Here is a 17,612-nt window from a genome sequence, read left to right on the forward strand (position 1 = left end):
GCTAGCCCAAGCACAAGCCTTTACTGCCTGGTTTTCACTGCGGTCATTAGCTAGATTCAAGCTAGCACAGGTGTGCCTGTCTATCTTACGTTCACACCTTCACCTCACAGTCAAGACATACCTTAAAGCCATAAATGTGAGTCAGTATCAGCACGGGGATTTGAACCCAGATGCTCCTGGCTCCTTGTCCTTGCTTGTGCTCGCCTCTCTCATGCTTTGCCCGTAGTGAAAGGTTTGGAAGTGCTTGCCATTAGCTCATTTAAGGTCTCTGGTACTCAGGCCTGCATCACTGTGGATTGGGGAGCAAGGGATGTGGTGGAAAAATTCATTGGCTATTGCTTGTGCGAAAAACTAGCCATGAGAGAGGATTTTTTTTGAGAGAGAGAGAGAAAGAGAGATGTGCAATGCATCAATGAGATGCCATCTATCTGAGCCTCAAATCGGGGCTTTTCTTGGTACAGGGCCGATAAAGCCAACAGGCTCACTCATATCACTGTCAACAGTAGCTGATAAGAGATTTTTTGCAAGTCCGTTGTCCAGCATCCAACCAGAATAGAATTTGGTTTTATCAAGCAGCCATGCTTGAGGATAATGCTTTGCATTTCTGTGACCTGTTTCTGCCAAGGATCTCAGAGTGCCTCACGATCATTAAGGATCAGAGCACCCTTGGGAGGAGTGCATAGCACATACAGGGAAACTGACTCATGGAGACATTAAATGACTTGGCTAGGGTGATGCAGTTGTAAACAGAACCCAGGTCTGCTGATTCCCATACCCCCTGCTCTAACAGTTGGACAGTGGGTGATAGTGGATAGCGGGGAAGAAGCAGACGTGCTATATCTTGATTTTAGTGAGGCATTTAACTGTCCCACAGAACATTCTCATTGCCAAACTAGGGAAATGTGGTCTAGATGGGGTAATTACTAGAAGGCTGGTGCAAAACTGGTTGAAAGATCATACTCAAACAGTAGTTATCAATGGTTCACTGTCAGATTGGGAAAATGTATCTAGTGGTGTCTCATGGGGTCAAGCTTTGGTCTGGTGCTATTCAATATTTTCTTTTATGACTTGGCTAATGGAGTGGAGATTATGCTTAGAAAATTTGCAGATGATGCCAAGCTAGGAGGGGTTACAACCCATTTGGAAAGCAGGATTAGAATTCAAAATGACTTTGACAAATTGGAGAATTGGTCTGAAATCAAGAGGATGACTTTCAATAAAGACAAGTGCAAAGTACTTCACTTAGGAAGGAAAAATCAAATGCACAACTACAAAATGGGAAATAATTCGCTACGTGGTCATACTGCTGGAAAGGATCTGAGGGTTATAGTGGATGACAATTTGAACATGAGTCAACAATGTGATGCAGTTGAGAAAAATGCTAATATTATTCTGGAGTGTATTAACAGCAGTGTAGGATGTAAGATATAACAGGTAATTGTCCTGCTCTACTTGGGCCTGGCGAGGCCTCAGCTGGAGTAGTGTGTTCAGTTCTGGATGTCACACTTTAAAGAATATGTGGACAAACTGGAGAAAGTGCAGAGGAGAGCAACAAAAATGATAAACGGTTTAGTAAACCTGATCTATGAGGAAAGGTTAAAAACTGGGCGTGTTTAGTCTTGAGAAAATTAGACTGAGGAGGGATCTGATAACAGCATTTAAATATGTTAAGAGGCGTTAAAAAGAAGATATTCATCAGTTGTTCTTCATGTCCCCTGAAAGTAGAACAAGAAACAAGGGGCTTAATCTGCAGTGAGGGAGATTTAGATTAGATATTAGGAAAAACTTTCTAACTAAAAGGGTAATTATGATCTGGAACAGACTTCCAAGGGAGGTTGTGGAATACCCATCACTGAAGGTTTTTAAGAACAGTCTGGACCAGGGGTAGCCAATCTGAGCCTGAGAAGGAGCCAGAATTCACCAATGTACATTGCCAAAGAGCCACAGTAATACATTAGCAGTCTCCCATCAGCCTCCCCACCCACTCCCAGCACTTCCTGCCCACCGGCAGCCCTGCCAGTCAGTGCCTCTCCCTCCCTCCCCGCATCTCCCAATCAGCTGTTTCATGGCATACAGGAGGCTCTGGGGGGGGAGGAGCAAGGGCATGGCAGGCTCAGGGGAGGGGGCGGGAAGGTGTGGAGTGGGGAAAGGACCTGTGGCAGAGCCAGGGGTTGAGCAGCAAGCACCCCCCAGCACATTGGAAAGTTAGCGCCTGTAGCTCCAGCCCCAGAGTTGGTGCCTATACAAGGAGCCACATTAACTTCTGAAGAGCCGCATGTGGCTCTGGAGCCACAGGTTGGCCGCCCCTGGTCTGGACAGACGTTTGTCAGGGATGGTCTAGGTTTACTCGATCTTGCCTCAGTGCAGGCGTCTGGACTAGATGACTTCTGATGGTCCCTTCCAGCCCTCCATGTCTAGGATATTCTTCAACGGGCTTCAGAAGAGTTACAGCAGAAGGGGATTCCCAGTCAGTGAGGTCTTGCCTACACGACAAATGTTTTGCCAGTATAACCCCCACTAGTCTATAGATGGTGCTGATGCCTCAAGAAGGAGTTTTTCTGTCATCCCACTAACATGACCTCCCTGCATGATGCTAAGGGCTTGTCCACAGTGGTGTTTACTTCGGTGTGACTTGAGTCGTGCAGGGAAATGGAAAAGCCACCCCCTGAGCGATGTAAATTACACCGATCTAAGAGCCAGTGAGGACAGTGCTCTGTCAGTGGGAGATGCTGTTCCGCCAGCATAGCTACCGCTACCAGAGGACCTCTCTCTTGTCAGCCTAGAACATCTGCACGAGCAGTACTACCGCTGTCATGACTCTAACATAAACTAGCACTGGTTCTGCCAATAGGAGTACTCTCGTGTCAGTGAAGCTGCAGCTACAGGGGAAGTTTTGACGCAGAGCTAGAGTGTGTGTTGGGTTTTTATTTTTTCACACCACTGGCCCACGGTTTCATAGTGTAAACCTGGCCACAGTTAAGGGCTCTAACAACACTTATGTATTTAGCAGGTGCTCATAGACAGCGCTGGATGTCAGAAGCTGTTTTATTGACACAGTGTTTGTCAGGATATGAGGTTCTGTCCTTCCTGGAGGTGCCATGGGAATCTCTGGGCACTCACTAGGAAGTAAGTTAGTCACTTCTATCAATCCCCTTTTGTATTGCAGTGTTGGCTTTGGGTCATAGCCCAAGTCCTAATGTGGGATTTGAACCCCCTAACCTTCTGTCCCACAGAAACCATGAAGCACACTAAACTATGCTGGTACCTGCCTGTGGCTTTCAGATTAGAACAGTAACGGCTCTTTGTAGAGAAATTAGATCCATCAAAAATCCCTGGGAACTTTCAGTGGTTTAAGCTAGGTTTTCCTGTTCAAATCTCCCAATTGAGATTGACAAAGAAAATATCGTGGTGTAATCCTGCCTAGCTGTTTTGCTTGGAATGCCCTGAGCAGGCTTGCTCACAAAACCACTGCTTTTCCTATAGGCGTATGCAGAGACAAACTCCTTAGTGGAGACACAGGGGCTGAGGCAGGCGTGCAAAGAAAACATAGATGAATGTCATCCCAGTTGGGCAGTCACTTTCAGTTGCGCTGCCAAGCTGGGGAGACCAGCTGAGAACTAAACAAGGAGCCGGCAGAGGCCAGGCACGCTGCAGAGGGCATCAATGCAAGGCTTTCATAAACTCCCCGAAGGGCAGTGCTGACATCAGCCCTTGCCTTCCCTCCTGGAGGAAGGAATGTCCAACTTTGACTGCCGTGATCAGTGGGTGAGGGCTAGAAAAGGAGAGGCTGGTGAAAACGCAGAGGATCCTGAAGTGTGGGAAACAGGCCATTTTAGCCCATAGGTTTTCCTGTTTGTGTCATTGTCGCACCTAGAAAGTGTTCCATTGTCAACTGCACTGCTGGCAGAAGCGACCATTTTGGATTCTCTGTTGACTCCGTGAATGGAGAGCACCGGTTCAAGTCAGAAAGGATCATCTGCCGATCATTAAAGGTCATTAGAATTAGACACAGCAATGAAGTCCTACAGGTGTTGAGTAAGAGACAGCCCTGGCACTGTGGAACTCACAGTCTAAACAGACAAGACCAACAAAGGGCAGGGGGAGGGAGGAAGGAAGGATTGTTATCCCCATTTTATGGATGGGCAAGTGTGTCACAAAGAGATTGAGTAACTCACCCAAGGTCATACAGGAAGTCAGTGGCAGAACTGGGAAGGGAATGCAGAGCCCAGCCCAGTGCCATCAGCACAAAACCATCCTTTCTCTGAGTCTGTGCAGGAAGCCCACATTCACATGTGCAGACAGGCTCTAGGGGGTGTGAAAACTAGTAGTTGTGCATCTAAGTGCCCATTGGCACATCCAGTTTTAGACATCCACCTATCTAGCTGAGATACTTACCTGACCTCACCACCGGGTATCTGAGCACTTCACAGTTCTTAACAGATTTATCCACACAACACCCCTGTGAGGGCAGTGCTATTGTCCCATTTTACAGACAGGGAACTGAGGCACAGAGAGGATAAGTGACATACTCAAGGTCACACAGGATGTCTGTGGAAGGGCAGGGAATTTTGCAAATTATGGTCCATGTGTAAATATACAGAGAGGAGCAAAAATGATAGTGAACCAGAGACTGAGCATGAAAGAGAAATGAGAGAAAAGAATGAAAGCATGAATAAGAGCCAAAGAATGAGGGAGAATGAAGAAGAGCAGATAAAGGGCACCAAATAAAGAAAGGAGCAAGATCATAATGAAAGCAGGGAATGCAGAATGATGGAGTGATTGAGGAAGAGCAAGTGAGAGACAGAGAAAGCAGGAGCAAAATGTTACCCAATCCAGAAAACAGTCTTCATCTACGGGCTCAATGTGACAGGCCATGGGGGTCAGGTGATGTGAATTGGGTCATGGATCAGTGAGCTCACCATTCACATGCTAGCATATACTTTTGATATTTTGCTTTTGTGAGCCCTTTCCATGCTGATCCAGTATCTTAGCTCTTTTCTACACACACTTGCACCTAGTTTAGTTAAACCGGATTAGTTTCCCTGGTGCAAACCCCAGTGTCAACATCCCTAAATCGGTTTAGAAGTGGCTTGCAGTGATTTAGCTCAAGTTGTGAAGGAGTTGCCCCATGCACCTTTGTGTGTGGATAAACCCTTGCACAGGGTGCACGTGTGTGCTGGCAGATACGGTGGTTGCTGTCCAGCCCTTCCCAGGCACATCAATTCTGCACATTTCCAGAAGGAATAGGAAGGTAGGGCTGTGGAAATCAGTGCATTGTGTTTCTAACTGGGCCCATTGGCTGGCTGGTCCCTTTGCCAGCTGAGATACTTTGTGAAGGTTAAGGCTGGAACTTTAAAGTGGTCCAAGGGAGTGAGGCACCCAATTCCCATCAAACATGAATGGGCACCTAATTCCTTTAAGCTCTGTCGAAAATCCCAGCCTTAGGGGTTTTCTATCCCATTGAGGAAGTGTTCCTGGTTAGAAGGCAGGTGAGGTCTGTGTAGCTGACATCATTTGAACATGGGCTAGCATGCCTTAAGACTGCATTTCAGTTTACTGCAGCTGATGAATATACCAAGCTGAATAATGTGCAGCATGGATCTACAGGACAGCATGTACCCACAAGCCTTGAACAATCCCCACTTTTCCCTATTTCCATGCTTTGCATTATACAGCTTGAGAATAAGCACTAGCAACCATTGTGCCAGCTCCTTGTGGTTCTTCTTCCATTGCTGTGTCTAATGCTAACAGCTGTTAACGATAGGCAGCTGATCCTTTCTGACTTAAACCACCGCTCTCCATGCATGGAGTCAACAGATGATCCAAAGCGACTGCTGTCACCAGCAATGCAGTACATAATGGAACACTGGCAGGTGTAGCCTTCGCTGCTTGGGTGCCCTTTCACCTCCCATCTCATCCAAATAGAGACGCTGACTAGGGATGGGTCTGGATTGAAAGGCTGGATCCAAACACATGCTGAACGTCACAGGTACTCAAAATCTGAACATTGATCTGCATCCAAATGTCATACATGGCCCAAGCCATAACTTTAAAGGCAAAAAGCCCAGACTCTTGGATGTGTGAAATCCCAAACCAGTTCTGGCCTTGGAGCCATCTGTTGAACCTGTCTTGACCAGAGCAGGCCCTGGGTTTAACAGCTGTCTTCTCTAAGGTGCCCTCTGCTTGCCCTAAAGGGATAGGATCTGAAAATCTGACTAGTAACCTGTGCTGTATATGGCTAAGTGCCATACCTTTTCTTTCCTTTACATTTCTAATCACTACTCACGCAGGTAGAGTTCAGCAGTTCTCAGAGTTGCTGCCACCTGTTTCTGGAGGAGACGCACACTGTGCTCTCTCCTGGAGGCTTTACTTTGATTCTTTCATGCCATTGTTTTTCCTGAGTCTGGAATAAGTCATCTGGGGCTGAACGTGCACATTTTGTTTTTTGTGGATGGAAACATAACAGCACCCGGAAAACATTTGCTAATGGGCTTCCTGCAATTGTGATGGGAACGGTGTCAGAGAACAAAACAGGATACAATCACAGTGTTTGTGAATGTAACTTGGACAATGGTATCACAGCAAAATGATGAATGGATGTGATGGGTCAGAACTTCAGTTTGGAGAGGCTCCCCTCATTTTTACACAAACCTCTTGGGGCTGAAAAACTGCACTTGAGATCTTATGAGAACAGGCATATTTGCCAGATTGCTGAAACTTTGGATCTTAGCAACCAAGGTGAGAGTTGTGATGTTCAGAGTTATCCAGTGGCTATGATTTTGTTTTTTAACTATTGTGACTTTATACTTCTGGTCTGCTACAATCAGGTCTTTCGTGTCCTTTGCTGATGCAGTATGTTGTAGAGGACACACACACACATTGCCACTGTGCTCTCTCATGACAACTTTCCTTTCCCTCTGCCCCCATCTGAAAAAAACGATTTAGACTGGAAGTATCACGGAAAACAAAATGAGAGCATGCTAGGAAATATGATAGATCGATCGATAGCCTCAGTTTCTAGTCTGGCTGAAAATATCACCAGAGATGCTTTATACTTTCAGTCCAGATAAAAATGTGGAAACTGCCACAAAAGAATGAAATGACAAATTTGAAAGTTAACTTAATTTATATGAACCAAATTTTCAGTTTGCATTGAGAGTAGGGTGACCAGATGTTCCAATTTTATAGGGACAGTCCCGATTTTGGGGGCTTTTTCTTATATAGGCTCCTATTACCCTCCACCCTGATTTTTTACACTTGCTATCTGGTCACCCTAATTGAGAGGGATCGTTTGAGGTGCTTCTTAGCTTCTCCAGATGGAGTTTTCCTTTCCTAGTCACTGAACAAACAGAAGTTTTAGGACTGGGAATGGATGATTATTCTGTGCTAAGCGTTGGTTCATGCTGCAGGCCGCTGATCTGAATTTTGGAATGGAAAGCAAGCTCTGCTTCTAAAGAGTAGACAGGGGTGTTTCAGGACAAAGCAGAGGTCACTTCAAGTTTTGTGTGGAAGAACATCTTACTTCAGCAGAGACCTTTAGGTTTGCTAGGAAACCATCTGGCAGTCCTCTAAGAGTCTTCAGCAGAACAGCCCGTAAAAATGCTAAAATAATATTTGCCAAAGTGTGTGTGTGCATATTCATAACCATGAGCCTCTGTTGACTAATACAGATGCTTAAAGGAAATCATACAATTATTTCACAAGAGTATGAAAAAGTAACCCAAAAGGAAGGTGCATGTACACCTCTAGGATAGTGGGTTCATGAGTTCCCAGGAACAGAGGGCCAATTCAGTGGCGATATAAGTAATGTAAATTGGTCAGTGAAATGTGTGTATAGGTAGAGTAACTTGCACTAATTTGGCAGCACAGGACAGTTCCATTTGGATTAACCTACAAAGGTGAATCCTGGCCCTGTTCCAGTCAATGGCAAAACTACTAATGACTTCAGCAGGAACAGGGTTTCACCCCAAATGTTCAGCATACAACGTTTAACCCACAACATTTTGCAGATGAATTTTATGTCAGAGCAACCCTGGATCATGGATTTAAAAGAGCCCAGGAGTATAGTAACAGCACAGATGGATTCTGTGTAGCAACTGATAATGGTTATTCAATGGTTAATAGAATATCTAGACAGCTCAGACGTTTAAGTTCTCTTAGAATTTAGAACAGCTGTTGCAGGAGAGGTCAGCTTCCAAGTTATCAGTATGCAGTATGGAGCCCCAATTTGAGAAATCAGGATAGTATTTAAGCAAGTGCCTAACTTAAGTCCCCTAAGCATGTGTTTAAATTAAACACGTGCATAAGTGGTGTCCTGAACTGGGAAGGGCTAAGTGCATCTTTGAGGGCTTGTTTGGATCAGGGCCTTAGTGGGTGTGGAGCTATGATGCATCCAGACCTCTCTTCCACCATGTCTCGTCTTAGAGCTGGGGTGGGGTGTGAAATGGTGAACTTCAAAAACTATCCAGTCTAAAAAATAAACTTTTTGTGCAAAACTGATTTGTGAAAAAATGCCCCCATTATCTTACCAGCTCTAGTATGAGCCTTAATTTTAGGATATTCTTGTTGTTAAGAATCCTCTGGGTTTTGTATCAATCTTCTGCCCTCTTGGCTTTTCCTCCTTACACAAATTACCAGGTTCACCTTTCTTTGGGCTGTAAAGAAATGAGTTTTGGTTTGGGATTATCACAGAGTAAGCACTGTCATTTCAAGAGTACCTCTCATAATGGAAAGTAAAACTAAACGCAGTGTGATCTAGTGGCTTGAACATGAGCCTGGGTGCTGGGAGTTCCTGAGCTGTATTCCTGGCTGTGCCATTGCCTAGCTATGTGACTTTGAGCAAGTTACTGAATCTCCCTGTTCCTGGTTTCCCCCATCTCTATAGTGGAGAATAAATGGACCTGATCTTCAGAAGGGCTCAACACCTACAAGTCTCACCTACAAGAAATCAATGGCTGGTGAGAGCCTCAGGTGTCCCGCACCTTTGAAAGTTGGGCCAAAAAATACTCACCCACCTCCCAAGCATTTAAAAAAATCTTATATTTTGGATGCTGTTTAATTTAAAATGATGGTTGAGCTAATCTAATCTCAGTGGGCCAGGAAATCAGTTACTGCTTATATATTGTTTAAGCATCTTAAACAGATCACTCTACAAATCCAAAGCAAATGAGCCAAGGGAAATATCCATATCAATAGAAACCTTCAGCTGTAGATCCCAAATTGTTGTATAAAGGGGAGAAAGCATTATTAGCCCCCGTGTGTGGATGAAGAAACTAAGGCACAGAGCACCTGAGATGCTTGAGCCAGACGGCCAACTCCTCACTCTACCAGTGAGCAGTTCCTCACTGGAGAAGTGCCAGGCTTCATTGTGACTGCTCTAGTGAGTAACTTCTTCCCAGCGCAAGTATGGGGCTCACAGTCAGGCACTTGATAAATAGACAGTGGGCAGCAAGTCAATGGTAGAGCCAAGAATAGACCCTGTGTGCCTGATTCTCCATCGCCCTGCATTTTGTGCAGTGTGAGTGTAAAACGGGAACAGATGATGGCTTAGATACTATAGGGTAGGGCCTGAGCTGCTGAAGTCATGTAATAATATCACAATGCCAGCTTTAATTCAAAAATAATGTTCCTAGCCCTCATGCATGCAAAGAAAAGCTTGGAAGAATGAACCAAGCTGCCTGAGTCTGCAGAGGGCCTGAAACAATAGCTCCAAGAAGTGTGAACTGCCCCATTTGTCCTACTTCTGAAACCTGCTGCCATCCCCAAGGAGGGGCAGGGCCAAATAATGCAGGGACAGAGCTATGGGATCGGAGTGGATGGGGACTTGGAGGTATCAAATGATGTGCTTAGGGCTGTGGATTGTCTTAATTCTGCCCTGGTGTAAAGTGCTTCCAAATCAAACTGGCTTCACACCCACTTTACATGCAAGGTGCAGAGCAACGGAGAATCGAACCTCCAACGACTCCCAGCTTGGAGCTTTCATTACTGCATCACTGTGCCTGTTTTCTTCTAGCTCCAGTCAAGCAAAGCCTCGGCTAAACAGGCATGCCTTCAAGGGGGCTCTGAAGGTCAAAAAGTTAGGAGTGTGTTTGTACCAATAAAACACCCAGAATTGCCATTTTCCAGGAGGGGTTATGTGGGTTCCCTGCGTGGAGCACGCAGAAGTGGAGTAGTGTGAACAAAGCTCACGAAAGCCCATCAACTGGTTTTGGTTCCAGTAAGCTTCTAGCCCTTCAGTGAATCGTCCAAACCTCCTGCTTCTGCCCACCTGGGCAGAGAATACTTTGTAACCTTAGGTTTGGTCTTTAAAAATAGATAAGACTATTCTGGGGCTGGGGAGTGGGGAGACTGGTATGATTTTGGACCCCCACTAAGGCTCAGAGGTATTTGGACTTTTGGTTTTGGTTTTGGTTCGGTGCATTATAAAGATTGGGGCATTTGAGATCTGAAACTTAGCTTTGATCTGAGACACTGTCAACATTCAGAGGTGTCCAGATCCTAGAGGTTGCTATTTGTATTGAAGGGATCCCGTTGTGCTCGGTACATACAGACACTGTGAGTGACAGCCTCTGCCCCAAAGATATCCTCATCTGAATAGACCAGACAAGCAGTGGGAGGGAAGACAGAGGCATGGAGAGGAGAAGTGACTGGCCAAAGGTCACACAGCAGGTCAGTGGCAGAGTTGAGAATAGCATCTGGCTTTCCTGACTCCCAGCTCAGTCTCCTGTCCACTAGACTCCACTTCCTCAAGTTTCACTATGGGCTGCATTTTACTATCTACTGCATTTTAAACTGACCTTGGTCTCCATCCCTCATAAGCCTGATGCTATTTCACTTTCACTAGCATAAGTAATTGGCAGCAGAAATGCTGATTCATAAAACTGTAATTCCAGAAACCATTATTTATATTTAAGGAATAGATTTTTTGTGTTAATTACAAGGTCATTTGCTGTGGGCACCTCATTTTTGGCTCCTTTGCATCCCACATTTGGGCCTGGGCAGGTGGAGGGGGATAGATCTGTAATGTGCCCTTTGCAAAGAAGTTCAGGAGTGATCCCTAATACCGCAGAGGAAGAGAAAGGAAAACATTTGATTGCAATTCCCCTGCTCTGGAGAACGAAGAAATCTTTCCGTGCATTGCATGGTGGTTTGTGTGCAGCATTTTTCTCTCTGATGAAGTCAGCCTTTGTGGCAGGAGGATGAACCTTTGATCGTTTACATCACCCTTTAAATGTGGTTATGGTCAGAAAAGTGACTGTACAGAGCACAGAGTCAATATTCAGTGCAGGTGCATCACTGAGGCCTGGAGAGAGCCTTCGTTGTAGACATATACAGAGAGTGCGACCATTAATTACTGTCACATCACGATCTCTGGTTCTCATGGTAGTCGGAGCTCAGCCAAAGCCAGAAAACCCTGACCATCTTGTGAACTTTCCTTGCCCTCGAGCTTTGGGTCATGCTGAGAGATGAAACTTCTGAATTTGGGGGTGGGGGTTTTGTCCAAGCCAAACCTCTTAAGGTTTGAGCTGTTTCTGCCAAGAGCCTGGTCTCAAGGTGAGCTCTTTCAGGGCAAATGGCTCATTGCTAGCCAGGCACCATCACTGCCTTGGGGGCCTCAAATGCAAGGATGTGTAGTTGGATGGGTGGATCTTAAAACTTTCAGATGAGCGCCCAGCTGAGCCCCGGCCAGCTGGGGCCTGTCTTCACTGAAAACTTAACTCACATCCTGCTTAGCCCCTGCCCCCCTCTTGTCTATACACACAACCCTCTCTCTGAATTTGATGGTGTTTCAAACCAGGCTAGCTGGGCTGGCTGAGGGTTGACCTCAGGTGTCTCTGCTTTCACTCAGGCTTGAACCTGGCCACTTTGCAGGGAAGACACAGGCTAAATCATTTGAGTGCTGATAGCCCTCCAATGCCTTCCCACAGTTCTCCCCATTTACCCCAAAAGGCAGACAAGTTCTTCCACGATTCACTGGGAAAGAATAATACTAATTCCTGTAGCACAAAGAACTATGGGTGGTGCCCACCTAACAAAGCACATCTCCCTTTCCCTCTCTTTACTTAGTGTCATGGGTGCACAATGGCTGCTGTGGTTCACCCCAGAAGCAGCTGCATTTCAGCAGCTGAAGAAGAGTTACTTACTATTCACAACAATGCTCTGTATTAATCAGCCACCCAAGACACCAACATAAATGTCTTGTCAAGGAGAGGTGGGTTGTCAAGGAGAGGTAAATTCAAGGTGGATAATACAGCATGGGTGAATTTGAGGGTATTTGAAAGAGATGGCTTAAAACAGATTGCTGCTTATTGGAACCATCCTGTTCTCTCTGTAATCCATAGAACAGACATAGGCATGCAGCCAACTTTTCAAAAGTGGCCATTCTAAATTTTGGAAGCCCAACCTGAGACGATTTTCAGAGGTGCTGAATACCAGCAGCTCCGCTGACTCCAGCTGAAGTTCTGTGTGCTTTGCATTTCGTAAAATCAAGCCCAGCATGCCTCCCACTGGAGACTCCCAAAATGGAAGCATCTACATTTTTGAAAACCTTGGCTTTCATCCATAATGATCCACAGGATCAAAGTCACAATAGGGTCAAATCCTGATATTTTCACTCAGTCTCCGGCAAAACTCTCATATAAAGTCACTAGACGTTTTGTCTGAGAAAGGACTGTGGATTTTGCCTCCTAGGAACGCAAGGTAATAATCATCAGACATTTCTGCAACTCCATTCATTCTTCAGGATCCAAAGGTGTTTTGCCAAATCTGTGCAGGATCACTTCAGTAGAAGGAGCAGCAATAGACTTTCCTCTGGGGCAGGCAGCTGTATGGCTCATGGGATGCCTTGAGAAGTCAGAGACTGGTTTTTGCAGGGAACTGAGGGTGTCTGTGGTGTGCTCTGAGCTGCTGTAGACGGGACTGGCCGCATTATGCTGGGAATGTGATTAAAAACTAGAAAAGCTGAAGCCAGCATATTCCCAGAGGCACTATAATGTAATTTATATGCCCAAGTAATAAACACAAGACCCTGTCTCAGACTCAGTCTGGCCATTCAAGGACAAAGCTCAGGAGGAGACAGCATGGGGCGGAACTCTGATCAGTGGTGGTTTCTTTGGTAAGGTTGTGTTAGCACTCTTAACACCCCACAGGGGTTTCTCACTTACCCAGCTACCCCAGACTCCATGTAACTCTAGATTCCAATAGGATGCAACATTTACCTGCTGGTGTCCATCTGAGCTGTTGGTCTCTTCATTAACCAGAGCTGAAGCCAGACTCTTCTCAATCAGGTTAGGCCCCTAGGAATTGAATGTAGCCACATGTTTATAGCTAGAGGAGTCATTTATGGACTGATCCAGAGGAAATGAGCTAAACGTCAGCCTCCCCTGACCTTGGACTATAGGTTTAGATCCAGCAGGGCCAGCTGTATTCTTCCAAGGAGGTGGAACTGAGTTCCAGGTATTGGGTCAGTCAGATGAGACTTTTAAAAGACGAGTTACTGCATTCTGTCCATGGAAGTTAAAGATCTCCTGGCATTGGCCACCCCTCTGTATTTATGCTGAGCCTTAGATGCATGGAGATGCCACAGCAAGGCCTGGCTGGGGGATGTGGGGAGACACGCCTCTTAGCTCTCCTCCTACACATCTAGCCATATTTGGTGTTTGCATGTGTAAGCCAGTAGAAAGCTTGTGTGACAAGTCCCCAGCTGGATGGAGCTGTATCTACGGAGGCTTGCCTATTAGCAGCTTGTGATTTTAGCTCTGGAGGTCCCTGGTTCAGTGCCCAGTCTGGCAGCCAAAATGGCAGCTGTCACATATACCTTTGTTCTCTTCTGTGCCATGCAACTGAGGGGAAAGTAGAGTCCTTAGGCTACGGGCATTTAATCAGTAAAGTGTCTAACATCTGGAGGAAGGTACTGTATGAGTGCAAGAGCATTGTTCTGGATATCTGCAGTAATGAACTCTGATCAGTCCTGTGCACAGCTTTCTGTACAGGAGAGTCGTTTCTTTATTCACAGAATGTGCTGCACTTAGGAAACAAATCTCCCCAGCTGTTATTATCTACGATGGCAGGAAATGTCTACTTAGTCCTACCCAAACCAATGTATCAGTCCATGCCCGAGCTGAGCTCAACGGGACCTTTCCTTAGCCTGACAAATAGGGCTGGGCACACATTTTGCATCACCATGTTTTTTTCAACAGAAAATTGAGTTTCTAACCAAATGGAAATTTTCATGGGAAGTGTCTGCTTTCCTCGAATTTACAATTTTTTTTGCCAGAAAACTAAACCTCTCCTTCCAAACTGAACATTTTGTGGGGTTTTGGCCAAAAACCAGAGTCAGTTTTTTTTTATGAAAAATCAAAATTTTCTGCTGAAAATTGCTAAAAAATTTTTCCTCCTGATTGTGTCCACAAAGGGAAAATAATTAATTTTCCAATCAGCTCTCTTGCCAGGTGTACTTGGTACAGGGTGCAGAATCCCACCAACAGAGATCCCCTTTGACTGATCTGTTTAAGGTTCACCTAGGGCCTCCTGCCATAAAGGGAAACCCCCAGAGTTTTGTGTTGAGATGTGCCTAGGAGCCCAGTGAAGGCTACTTCCTGCCTTTGTCATTTCAGAATCCCTATCTGATACACCCTGGCTTCAGCAAAGCTGATACTAGACCTGTAACCACATCCTTGCTGCCGATGAAAAGGCCTACTCTTTGCTTTAAGAAAAAGACACTGGCAGTGTCACTGGTTTTATTAAGCCTTTGCAAAGTCTCAAGGGGATGGGAATGGGGATTTCCAGCATACGTAATGGACTAGCAACATCCACAGGTGCATCTGCCTGAATCCCTAACACAAACCAGGGTTTGGGCTGGCCAGGGCTGAATTCCCAAATCTTGCTGGGGAGATTTCTCGCAAAATTCGACCAGTCCTTGTGAAAGTATTTTTTAGGGGTATCTTCAATCCCCAAAGTGTTCTGAAATTAATACAATCAATGGGCGAAGGGGGACTGTATGAAGATACAAACCTGGTTTGAAGTCGTTTCCATCATATACAGGGTTTACAGTTTGGTTCAATGACTCTCAGCACCCTACCTGATCATGCTGGTGGTATTACCTCATTGTTTTCTTGTATCCCCCCATTTATATATATAACTGTTTGCTGTCTCTTGTCTCGTTCTTAGATGGCAAGCCACTTGGGGCTGGGACTGTCTTTTCGTTCTGTGTTTGCACAGTGTCTGGCATAATGTATTTCTTGTCCAGGCTGGGGCTCTTAGGTGCTGCAGAAACACAAATAATAAACAGGAATAATGACAACAACAGGAGAAGCCACTTGCAAAATTATTAGGGCAAATACTTCTTGATTTCAAGGGAACTTTAAGCACATGCTTAAAGTAAAGCACATGCTTAAGGGCCGAAAAGGCTTATCCAGCTTTGAGATCTGCAGCTGGAAAAGCATTGGCTCTTTAGCTTATGCTATAGCAGCTTATGCTTTTAGCTCTGAAGGTCCCCAGTTCAGCTGGCAGCCAAGCTGGCAGCTTTCACACATGCGCAGCTAACTTAGTTACATGAAGAGCATGCAGACCTTGTCAGATGCACTTTGGATGAGGCAGGCAGTGAGGAGAGTACTGTCCCCAGCTCCCTAAGTTAACTGTACCCAGTTAACCTCAGCGGTTGCCCTGCTCAGACACAGAGTAACCAGAAAAAGAACCCACCGGTTTTGCATAAGGGTTAATGGACCCCAAAGAGTTGGATTCAATCTGCGATGCTGGCAGATGTCATTTTCAGGCAGGGCTTGGCAGCTGTGGGGCTCTCACAGCTGCAGGCCAACTCAAAGGGAGAATGTGAGCGGAGTCGCTGGTTTAGTCATGACATCAGGCTCTTGTTTCTTCTCTTCAGGAGGCGCTTTCAGTGGTGAGTGACGACCAGTCCCTCTTCGACTCCACGTACGGCGCTGCCGCTCACCTCCCCAAGGCGGACATGACGGCTTCAGGGAACCCCGACTACGGCCAGCCGCACAAAATCAACCCTTTACCTCCTCAGCAGGAGTGGATCAATCAGCCAGTCCGGGTCAATGTCAAGAGGGAATATGATCATATGAATGGATCCAGGTAAGGAAAGGCATGCGTCTGCCCATCTGGTATGTTCCTATATCCAGGAAACTTTGCTCACAAAAATGATCTACTAGACGTTACCCATATACCTGTGTACATACAAACCCATCCCTTCACTTAGGGGCAGATCCTGGTCCCACTGGAATTACAGGGACTTTTGTCATGGTCTTGAATGGGGTCAAGATACGGATCTTGCAATTTTGCAACTTGCATCTCCATAGCTATTGTCAGGGCTGGGATTTGGGGCCTCCAAGGACAGACCTCGTACTGCAGGCACTGATGTAGACAGTATACTCCAGTGGCCTCTCAAGGGGCTAGGGGGCATTGAACAGTTGGTCATGCAATAGTAGGCCAGGACTGAATCCAGCTCTGCTAGTGGGTGCCGTGCTGCCGGAGATAGTGTTGACCATCCGGCTCCAGGCACCAGCGGAGGAAGCACGTGGCTGGGGCAGCACATGCTAAGGTGCAGCATTCCGTCCATTCTTGGGGTGACGCAGTCCTTGCGGCTTTTTTTTCTTTGGCTTTGTCAGTTCGGTTGGCAGTCTGAGCGGCTTTTTGGGAGGTTTTTTTTGTTTTTTGTTAAGCTTGAGGTTGCAAAAATGGTAGAGCCGGCCCTGGTGTTGGCAATACAGTAGGTGGCGCTCTCCCCTCTGTCTGCACTCAATGTCTCAAGGGGCCATGCTGTTATCGGAGGTGCTGGCCTTCAGATAAGATTTAAAACTGAGGCTCTGGTCATATGTGACTTTCCACCAGGTACAATGGAACAAAAGCCATAAATCCCCTGTCTTGCGGAATATCATAACATTGAAATCCCACCAATGAAGGAGAGAGTCTGGCAATAGCTGTGCCTCATGATGATAATGATCAAGAAGTCACAGGAATGAAGCTGGCCAGGATGGTTATAGAGCTGCGTGGGCTAGCAACTATAAGTGCCCCTCCACCTTGCCCACACTCCAGCCAGTCCAGTCAGAGCTGGGTGGGAAGTGGTTTTCCCATCCCAGGAGAATTTTAGAGAGATTTTGAAAAAATTTCCTGTCCCAAATTGGGACAAAACATTGAAATCTCACAAAACATTTACAAACTGAAAATCTGGGGGGGGGGAACCAATCAAATTGTGTCAATCAAAATGTTTCCTTTAGCTCATTTCAATTTAAAACCTTGGTTTCTAAGAAGAGCCTTACAGTGAACTTCATTTGCAACAGGAAGCCCTGCAGCCTACCACTTTTAAATCTCTGGGGAGAAGCAAGGTAGCTAAAGATCCGGTACTGCAGAATATGTGGGGTTTGCCCTGTAAGTGTACAGTAGATATATGCTTGCAGAGTTGTTGTAGCCATGTTGGTCCCAGGATATGAGAGAGACAAGGTAGGTGAAATAATATCTTGTATTGGACCAGTTTCTGTTGGTAGAAAGGACAAGGTTTCAAGATTCAGAGAGTTTTTCTCCAGACCTGAGGAAGAGCTCTGTGAAGCTCAAAATCTTGTCCCTTCCACCAACAGAAGTTGGTCTAATACAAG

General features: G+C 45.8%; 1 protein-coding gene across 4 annotated transcripts in view; it reads left to right on the forward strand.

The window, feature by feature from the left end:
• The window catches only part of FLI1 (Fli-1 proto-oncogene, ETS transcription factor), a 116,415-nt gene that overhangs the window by 46,177 nt on the left and 52,626 nt on the right, over positions 1–17,612 (forward strand). For all 4 annotated transcript variants that reach the window (XM_030538189.1, XM_030538186.1, XM_030538187.1 and 1 more), the window contains one exon: positions 15,884–16,095. In XM_030538189.1, the coding sequence (XP_030394049.1) occupies positions 15,884–16,095 (212 nt within the window). The remainder of the gene's footprint in view (positions 1–15,883; positions 16,096–17,612) is intronic.

The sequence above is a fragment of the Gopherus evgoodei genome, chromosome 19 (genome assembly GCF_007399415.2).
Source record: "Gopherus evgoodei ecotype Sinaloan lineage chromosome 19, rGopEvg1_v1.p, whole genome shotgun sequence".
In the NCBI taxonomy this organism is placed as follows: Eukaryota; Metazoa; Chordata; order Testudines; family Testudinidae; genus Gopherus; species Gopherus evgoodei.